Consider the following 10,001-nt stretch of genomic DNA (forward strand, 5'->3'; position numbering starts at 1 on the left):
TTCCAATGACAAGTCTCACCTGTCAGTTTCTGCACCTACGGTACCTGCTGATAGTACACACAGTGCTGAGGGCTATGAGTGACAGAAAAAAAAGCAGAAAATTGATTGAGCAAATATTTTCTACTTGTTGGCTAGGAGGAAGAAATGTTACCCTGACATAAAATCTGTACAGGTATTAGAGCTATTTAGAGAAAGAAAAAAAAAAAAAAAAGGAATAGAGTTAATTCTACTTTGAACAATTTTATTTCCAACCTCCAAAGTTCAGTGTAACCACACATAAAATAATATATGCAGGTATATTTTTATATCATTTTATAAGAAAGAGAAAGCTGTAAAACATTGTATTAACAATAGTGAAAAACATTGAATCTTACAACTTTTCAAAGGCTTTTATTTCTGCTCAGCTTCACGTGTAATGTGAGCATTGAGTATGCCAAAGCAAAAAGTCAGTGAAGTGAAATGACAAGGGTGGATTTTCATCAAGGCAAAAACAAAGCTTATTTACTTTTACTCTTTTGTGCAATATAGATGGCAAGAGAATGTACTAGGCTGGCAGTAGGAGAGATGACAAGTATTTCACAGGAAAATGGGAAATGTGAGAGAGAAAAAGAGGTTGCATTTTCAAAAAAGGGAAAATCAAAGGACAAAACAAATAAGGATGGGAAAAGAGGTTACTCAAGAACAAAAAAAGAAACAAGAATTTGAAAGAACATTGGATAGATTTTTTTTCTAATTTAATCATAGCTTTGTTTGCTATCTTCACTCAGACTTCACATTTATGCCAGAAATACATAGTACAAGGGGAAAAAACCACTCTGGAATGGGAGACATGATTGAAAATAAAGGAAAGGGTGTGGAAGCAAGAACACACCACATTTAGGGCACAGAATGTAATTTAATTTATGTTCCAGAAACACACACGTATTTCCATAACAGATGGTTTTGGGTATCTAACTTTGGGTGAAAGGGATGAGATGGCTGGTTATTTTGAGCACTTGTTATATTGCTATTACTAGATAATGACCCTGGATTATGTAGTTAAATATTAGAGTTGCCATGGTAGCTAGCTGTATCTTATATTCTTAGCACTGGATGGTTATCTCTTTTTCCTCCCCCAGACAATTTTAATATAACTCTACAGAAAATATCATTTGATTACCACCTGGTTTAAGATCACTCATTTTCTTGGCCATGGATATGATTTCTTTTCCTTCTTTTACACATTAGACATAGAATCATAGAATTGTTAAGACTGGAAAACCCTTTAGGATTATCAAGTCCAACCACCAACCCAGCACCACCTCCCTGTTCACCATTAAACTGTGTCCTCGAGTGCCACCTCCACATGTTTTTTTAATACCTCCAGGGATGGTGACTCAATCACTTCCCTGGGCAGCCTATTCCAGTGCTTGACAAAACTTTCAATTAAAAAGTTTTCCTGATATCTAATCTGAACCTCCCCTGGGACAACCTGAGGCCGTTTCCTCTTTTCTTGTCCCTTGTTCCCTGGGAGCAGAGCCCAACCTCCACCTGGCTACACCCTCCTGTCAGGGAGTTGTGGAGAGTGAAAAGGTCCCCCTGAACCTTTTCTCCAGGCTGAGCCCCCCCAGCTCCTTCAGCTGCTGTGGTGCTCCAGACCCTTCCCCAGTTCCGTTCCTTTCTCTGGACACACTCCAGCCCCTCAATGTCTCTCTAGTAGTGAAAGACCCAGAACTGGACTCAGGACTTGAGGTGTGGCCTCAGCAGTGCCCAGCACAGGGGAATAGTCACTGACTGCCCTGGTCCTGCTGGACACGCTCTTGGTGATAAAATACAAGATCCCAATGGCCCTCTTGGCAAATGACATGCAGTGGAGATGTCTGCTTCATTTTGTGGGAGCCTTTCATATGTTTTAGCTTGCTCTCATGACCATATGACTGTTTCTATGCTTTTTAGACCAGAGGATTTCTCCAGGTACAGCTTCTTGAGTGTCTTTCCCAACACTGTGAAGACAAATAGTTTCCAGACTTCAAGCTACTTCAGAAAAGGATTGGTGTAAACCTTAAAGGCAGCATTTTAGCTCAATAATTTTCCCATTTGAGACCTTTTTCTTCATCATCTCACATATATGCAAAATATATGTTACTTGCCAAATACTAGAAATTAAATTACAGCTTTTCTAACACAGAGAGACCTCCTCTTCTAGAGGAAATGTTCTTGCCTTTGGAAGGTCATTTCCAACTCAAACTATTCTATCATCCTATGATGATTTATGTGTTGGTATCTGAGACACTTTTTCATTTACATTAAAGCAGACTTTAACGTTTTTAATGGTGTTGTTGTTGAATTAGTTAGGAGACTTCAAACATGCAAGGACAATCTCCTCAGACAGCAGTTACCTTCCACAGTCTCATAATTCCCCCTGATGGGAAAGACCTGCCAAATGTGGGAAGAGGAAATGACCTTATGGCCACCAGTACAGACCAGTTGTTGGGAAGATACTCTACTGCCACAGATGCATGATCCTGAATAACTTGTTCACAATGGGGGAAAGGAAAATCTGATTCTTTGTATTTTGGAAACTGTTTACCTTGCGTTCAGTCCGTCTGTAAATACACTTATCTCCAGACAGATTTATCTGCTTAGTCTGTCACTTTTCTTTATATTTGTTCCTTGTGAATATGAGTGTTGAGGAGCTCTGTTCTCTGCATGTTTAGTCATTAAGGCCAGAACAAGAGAAATAATTTCATTAAACCATGCTGTGTTTCTCTCCTGCTTGTAGTTTATTGGTTTATGATTCAAATCACTAATGTTGCCCTCCCCAAAAAAGAACACTTCAAGTGCATGTTACAGATTGTCTCAAAGCTTTGAGCAACTCAGCAGTAGTTTAGAAAATACCTTATCAATACTGTTAATATTTAAACCTGGAGTAACCATTAACAGAAAACACAGATTACACAGTGCTACATGTATTTATTAAGCATCCACAACAAAGTCTAGATGGTGCAAGAGCTTAGTATGGTGTTCTTTAACCTCTGACAACTAAGTTCAAATCTTGGATTAGATCAGATGTAAATGATAGTTACTGTCCTCATCCTTTTGTGAGCTCAGTAAACTACACCATTCATAACATTTAGCAATTCCCTGGTACTCTAATTTTAGATCTGTGGCAGGCTGACAGTATTAGCCTGAAACATCACCCTATCCCGTAAACAGGTGTGGATCCTGATGGGAAGGGACTAAGTAGGTTCTGCTGACTCAGAAGTGGGCAATTTTACTACCTCAGTGCAAGGAAACTGCTTTCTGTGAGGGAGGTTCAAGAGTGTGGACTACAGCAATGAGTATATTTTGATTTTAATGCACTTATAGTTTGTTTGATAGCAAAGCTAAATTCTGGGGAGAGGGGAGGGAAGTTATCTGTGCTGCTTGAATATTACTGGAGAGCAGCATGAAAGCTATGCCTGCACAGAATGTCATCAAATCAGGACTGACCTTCATTACTAGAACTGTCTGAGTTTGCATGTTGTCTGTCTGTGCCTTTCCTGGCTCAAATCCAGGATAGTCAGTACCATTCCTGAAAGTTCCCACAGAAAAGGTTTACTGCTTTTAAGATGCTGGTTACCTAGTGGTGTGTTCACTGTATCTCTCATTTAAGAAGGTTGTAATTACTCATCAATGTAAGAAAAGTAAGGAAGAATGATTCTGAATTCATTTGTTTGGACACTTCAGATTTAACCGTTTTTGAAACAGTAATTTGAAAGAGCTTAATTTAGCCCTTCAGTCCAACATTGCACCAGAGAATAATTGCAAAGAAGTATTGCAGAAGTTCTCATTTGGTCTCCAGAGATAAGAGCCTTTCAGAGGAAGTCCAGGGAGACTGAAAAACAAAAACCAAACCAAACAAACAAACAAACAAAAAAAACCAAAAACAAGCATCTGGAGTTGTAAAACCTCATTGTCCCTGAATGTATTTCTCACATTAAATCACTCCTCCATGGCCTCCGGCCCACGAATAAGAGCTGCCTAGCAAGATTGTGTTGACTTCTTTGAAAACTGGTTCATCTAGAATGGCCCAGCCACAGAGAAATGAACCTATCAGTGGCTTGATGTGTTTAAAACTTGTACAGCTATATTGTGTTAAATGTAAACAGAATTTGCTGAGCAAAAATACGCTCTTGATGTTTCCTCTCAAAGGCCTGGGTGAATGTACCTGTCACCTGGTGAAAGGAAAAATAAGAGGCTTTGCTGCAGCATAGCTGCTCTGCATTACCTCAGTAGTATAAAACAAAGATATCATATAGGAGGATGCCTATATGCTGCCTCTTTGGCTGATTTTAAAAATTCTGAAACAGCTGATAACTGTCTTTTTTTTTTTTTCTTTTTTTTCTTTTTTTTAATCTATGGGAAGCACAGCTGGTAGAAATGGCTGTACCAAAGGGTCTCTTCTAACTTGTGACTCCTTTAACTGCAGTAACTATGACTGTAAACAGTCAACTAAACCATAGGCAAACTCTGCTATCACTGAAAGCTGCAGTAAAGACAGAGGAAGGTCAGATTGATCCTTATAGAGGGCCACACAGAATTGTTTTTCAAAAGCCAGACTTACAGTTTTGCTGCTCTAAGTGGTAGCTTGTCAGCTACAAGTAATATAAGTTATCAGCAAACACAGAAATGTTATCTTTTTGTGAATACTCTGACCTGTGGGAATAGAATTCCTGATCTGTAGGCATTTCCTGTCTGAAAGCACTGGTCTAGCCTGACAAGTGGGCTCCCTTAAGGACTGCAGTGAAATCTATCCACTATGAGCATTAATAACTTCCTGCTGATGATCTACAAGCATTGTTTTGATGTGAGTGAGAAATTATGTCACAGGGCTATGAACAGTTAGAAGATTAACTAATCTCTGAGACAGAATGATCAAAAGAATCTTTTAGAAGAGGCTTCCTGTAACGGGTGAATTTTGGCTTAAAGAGAAAGAAAACCTCAGAGGCCAGGCTAGCCTAGTGGGTTACAAAGGGGAGAACAATTAGATACTCTGTGAGTTACTCATGCCTTCAGTGTTTTAAAATCTCTTTTGTCTTAACTTATGCTGAGGTAATTTTGGTTGATTCTATATGGGAAACTCCAGCTCCTGGCCAGCTCTGGGAATACAGGGCACTGTGACTCCATCCAGAAGAAGTAACAGCTTAAATCCTCTTGTGTCTGCACTTAAGAGGACCAGGAGGGGTCAGGTTTGCATCTATATCACTTTTCCTCAGCAACAGGGCTAAGGTCTGAGCTTAAACACATTATAGAAACAATATATGTAGTTCAGATTCAGTGTCTACTACTTGCTGGATTTGTTTGTAGTAGAGAAAAGGAAACCAGGCTCACTTCACAGAACCTAGTGATAAATCTAACCAACCAAACAAAAACACCTTGCTCTCTTTCAATGATATCTGGTATTAAGAGAAAAATAAGTTGTTAGTCTTCTGTCAAAGTATTAGCAAGTCATCTCCAGGAACTTGATTCTCCACTGTGAACTGTGTGCTCAACTCCTACTGAAGTTAGAGATCACAGAATCATACAATCAATAGAATATTGATTGGATTGGGAGGGACCTTAAAGCTCATCCAGTTCCACCCCCTGCCATTGGCAGGGACAGCTTCCACTAGATCAGGTTGCTCCAAGCCCCGTCCAACCTGGCCTTGAACACTTCCAGGGATGGGGCAGTCACAGGTTCTGGGCAACCTGTGCCAGGGCCTCAACACCCTCATAGGGAAGAATTTCTTCCCAATATCCCATTTCCTGCTCTCTTTCAGTTTAAAGTCATTCCCTTGTCTTGTCACCTGTGTCAAGAGTCCCTCTCCAGCTCTGTTGGAACCCCTTTTGGTACTGGAAGGTGGTCTAAGATCTCCCCAAAGTCTTCTCTTCTGCTGAACAGTCCCAAACACAGACATCTGAACACAGTATTTTTCAGGCTTGGTCACTGAACAGCAAACCTATCCTAGATTTTGGAAGCATAGTCTTGTAAAGGGGAAAAAAACAGGACTCCTAAAAATTAATTCTGTAGGTCCTTGTTTCACACAAATTCAAGTAATAAAAAGTAAGTTAACAACCCACAGCCCATCTTTGACCTAACACATGACAACAAATTCTTGCCTACTGCTATTTTTAATATTTGGGTTTTTTTTCATAATCGTCAGAAAGGAGCTGATTGCCAGACTGGAACAAGTGGAAAAAGAAAGCATGGATGCTGCTCAGCTGGCTAAGGAGTATGCAGAACTGACAGAGGAGAACCGAACACTGAAGCTGGCCCAGACGCAGTGCGTGGAGCAACTGGAAAAGCTCAGGATACAGTACCAAAAAAGACAGGGTTCCTCATAACTCCCAACTAGCTCGTGTGAGGCAGTTCATACAGGATTGGTCCTGTGCTGGAAAGAGATTTTAAAATAAAGATCTGTTTAATATGTTACAACACTTTACTACAGATACAGAGTATGTAGAAGTCTATATTTGATTTAATGCTTGCCACCCAGTAGCTTATTATAATGGATATTTCATCCATTATATAATAGATGTTTTATTTCAAGTAATGTAATTGAAGTTAATCTATCCCCATTATATGTTCTGGTGGATCATGTTTCTTTTCTAAACATATTTCTTCCAATTTAAGAAGATATGGACACACTAGAAAATTATATAAATAGTCTCTGTGTTGGAAATTTGGATCATACTAAGGCATACAGCAGGGATGTTAGTATATGGAATACATGTATGTTAATTTTAGTCCAGTGAATTCTTTTAAAATTATTTTCCTCATGCCTAAAGTGTTTGGAAGTTATCTTGAAGCAGATCTCCTCACTAGTAAAAACTATACTTCATGTCAACGTCACACTGTTGTATAAAATCTGAAAAACTGCACATTAAAAATTGAAGTTACAAAATATTTTTTTATCAAAAAAGTGCACTGCCAGTGATAATTTGCAAGTTATAAAATTAAAGGGAAACAGAAGAGATCAAATTTTTCTTCCTCAAGTGTAAAGATTACTTGAGTGTCTTTTTAGTGTACTTTTTGGCATGCAAGAAATGAAAAATTAATGTAAGAATCATAGTTCCATCATAGTTTCAACTGAGATTATGTCAGTGATATTATTGTGAGGATCTTTTGTTCTTATTTTCTGGTCTATTTTGAAACATAAAAGGCTGTAAGTAGGGACAGGAGTTCTGTGATACACAAATAACTGGGAAGTAAAATGTCAGTTTCACTTGCTCTATTTATCCCTGTATTTTCTTAGATCAACTTAAAAATCTTCATTATACTTCCATTTCTATTCATACAGCATTTTTTTCATTAAAAGTGGATGTAGAAAGCCCTTTTATATTCTGAATGTTCTCAAATCACCTTGTATTTTAAACTCTGTTTGGCAGATGCAGCTTGTTACATCTTCATGAGCTTGGAATTCAACTTAATATGTTATTAGTACTGAAATGTGTCTTAGTAATTGATATTATGAACTTAAGATTTGCACCAGGACTTTAGCTTTGATTATTATCATTAATCTATCATGAAAATGGGATTTCATGTTTATCAGAACAATTCCTGGCAGCAAAGGGGACAAAAAAAAAAAATTGCAAGCTGCCTGTAATTTTTCTGTGCTAATTGCCTACAGTATTCCCTGCAGCACAGGTGGGAAAACTGGCTCTGCGTTACTCCAAGCACCTGGCACTGCAGCAGGACAGCATGAAGAGGTAGTAGGAGAGGACAACCTTGCTTCCACTTCTCTTCCTGAGCCACCAGGGCAGCGTCAGCATCCAAACTTGGCACTCTTCCTGCTGTACCCGGGAAATCACCACTCTTGAGGCACGTGCTTCCTGCTGGGATGCTCCCTGAGCAGTGTAACACTCTTATTATCCCTCTTTCCTTATTATCCAAGGATCCAGTTTGCACTGTACCTTGTGGGAGTTGAAGAGGGAAAAACCCCATAGTTAATAAAAACCACCTGGAATATCGGGCCTAGAAATGCTGGAAAAGCCTTGTTTGAGTTTTGAACTGATGGGAAACAACTTGAAGAGAAATCAGAGCTTTACTCTGAGCACAGACCACCACAGAACCTAGAATGTACTTTTTTTTTGCTTCTGTTTATGTGTTTTGAACAAGACAATTCTCATTTTAAAATAGTTTGTCATTTTGGTCAAAGGTTTTTCCATCTAGCCTTGAAAACATCATCCAATCAGAAAATTTCAGTGAATTAATTGAAAACCATATAAAGTACATAAAATTAGTTTATTGACAGACTGGCTTTGGATGCAAATGGATCAGACAGCAGACCTTTACTTACAAATAACTGTGTTCACCTTAAAATTTTCCATATAAGTGCAGTCTCTATGCTTTAGATATCAGAAAAATCACAGACCATACGCTGGGAGAAAAACCTGAGGGAGGGCCACAGTCAGGTAGAGAAGGAAAGCTGGGTTTCATTTGTGACAATCAGCACTTTGAGAATAGTTAGGGAGTATGTTTTTCCTAACCTGTAGGCACTGACCAGTATAGAAGAATTCAAGAAATGTTTTACAGATGTGCAGACACCAAATTTTTGGTGTGGTCCAGCCTACCAGCCTGGATAAATATGAAATTCTTAAACCATCCCAAACTAATTTAAGTCAAAGATTTATATTCAACTTGGACTGTAGCTATGTGCAATCAAATTTTCCTCCTGCTTTTAGTTATGGTGAAAGTAAAAATAACAGTCTTGTATGAACATGGTTGCCTGCATGCATGCTCATGTGCCTGAGAGAAGGGACTCAGAGAAATTGTATTGCAATACAATTGAGTAAAACTGATATAGAAATACCAAGGAAGAAAAATTAAAGTATCTCTTGAAAACTATTTTTAAGAGAAAAAATGTTTGGGGAAGTGGGATTCAAAGGCAGGAAGGTAGAGAAGTGGAATTTTCAAAAAATATTCATAGACAAGTTAAATTAAAATGTAGCATAGTCAACATAATGCAGAAAATCATCCAGGTGTTGAAAAGAGCAAAGGTAGCTGGAACAACCTTCTGAGAGATGACTGCTGTATCTATCATCCATCTCTTGATTTGTTTATCAAGGGCATAATAATGAGAAATATTTTCACATTCAGTAACTCTCCAATTTTGACATGCTGAGTTTTTCTCTAGATAGTGGAGCTCTGCTGACTAAATAGCTGAAATTAAGCTTTTTAGCTTAATTTCAAGCATTCAAAGCATTTATCATACTGATCCTGTATTATTCACATAGACAATATGATTTGTGTCCTAGTTGAAGTGGTCTGTATGTTAGGTCCTGTTGTATGTATCACACTATAAAAACAAGTTTTATACAATTATTTCAAAGATGGTTTTACATTGTATTTAACCCAATAATTTAGAAGCCAGTTTTTGAAATCAAGTACCAATGAAAGGTTCACTTTTGTAGCATGTGATTACAACCTGTGAGAGCTGCAGCTGTATTACAAAATGTATTTCTCGCTGTTATCCAGGTTATTCAGTTTAGCAAAAGTAAGCATGCCACCACCATGGTAAATGCATTTGCTTCAAACCACTTAAGAAGCAGTGAAGTACATGGGTTTAAAATAAAAACAAGACCTGTGCTTTCCATTTTCTATCATTGCTAACTAACTTCCTTTCATCGTAAAGAATGCTGAACAAACTCAGTTTAAGGCTTCCAGTTAGAAAGGATATGACTCATGCGGTCTTGAAACAGCCAGAGCCAAGGGTGACTTGACACTTGGAAAGTCTGGAAGATGAGGAGCTGTGAGTTTGAGTTCGATGTCTTTTTTTAAAAAAATGTTTCCCTTTTCAAGATTACCTCTATTTTGTATGATTTTGTGAATTAATGATCTTTGGAAGTGTGTCACCTTTCCCCAGAGGCTTTATTGCCATCTGGGCCTTTGTGAGGATTACACGCTGTTAACAGTGGGTACAGGTGGGACAGAGAGGTGTTCTCAGCCTGCCTTTGGGTTGTGTGGTTGGGGAGCTCTGCCACATGAGCCTTTGCTGCTT

The 10,001-nt window shown here is 38.5% G+C and overlaps 1 protein-coding gene across 4 annotated transcripts in view; it reads left to right on the forward strand.

Moving 5' to 3' along the window:
* Positions 1-9,732, forward strand: part of MAP3K7CL (MAP3K7 C-terminal like) — a 31,092-nt gene extending 21,360 nt beyond the window's left edge. For all 4 annotated transcript variants that reach the window (XM_014253484.2, XM_005523994.3, XM_014253486.2 and 1 more), the window contains one exon: positions 6,165-9,732. In XM_014253484.2, coding sequence (XP_014108959.1) covers positions 6,165-6,345 — 181 coding nt within the window. In that variant the 3' untranslated portion in view covers positions 6,346-9,732. The remainder of the gene's footprint in view (positions 1-6,164) is intronic.
* Positions 9,733-10,001: the final 269 nt, after the last annotated feature.

The sequence above is a fragment of the Pseudopodoces humilis genome, chromosome 2, assembly GCF_049639895.1.
Source record: "Pseudopodoces humilis isolate 2021_Gansu_Grassland_sample_001 chromosome 2, ASM4963989v1, whole genome shotgun sequence".
In the NCBI taxonomy this organism is placed as follows: Eukaryota; Metazoa; Chordata; class Aves; order Passeriformes; family Paridae; genus Pseudopodoces; species Pseudopodoces humilis.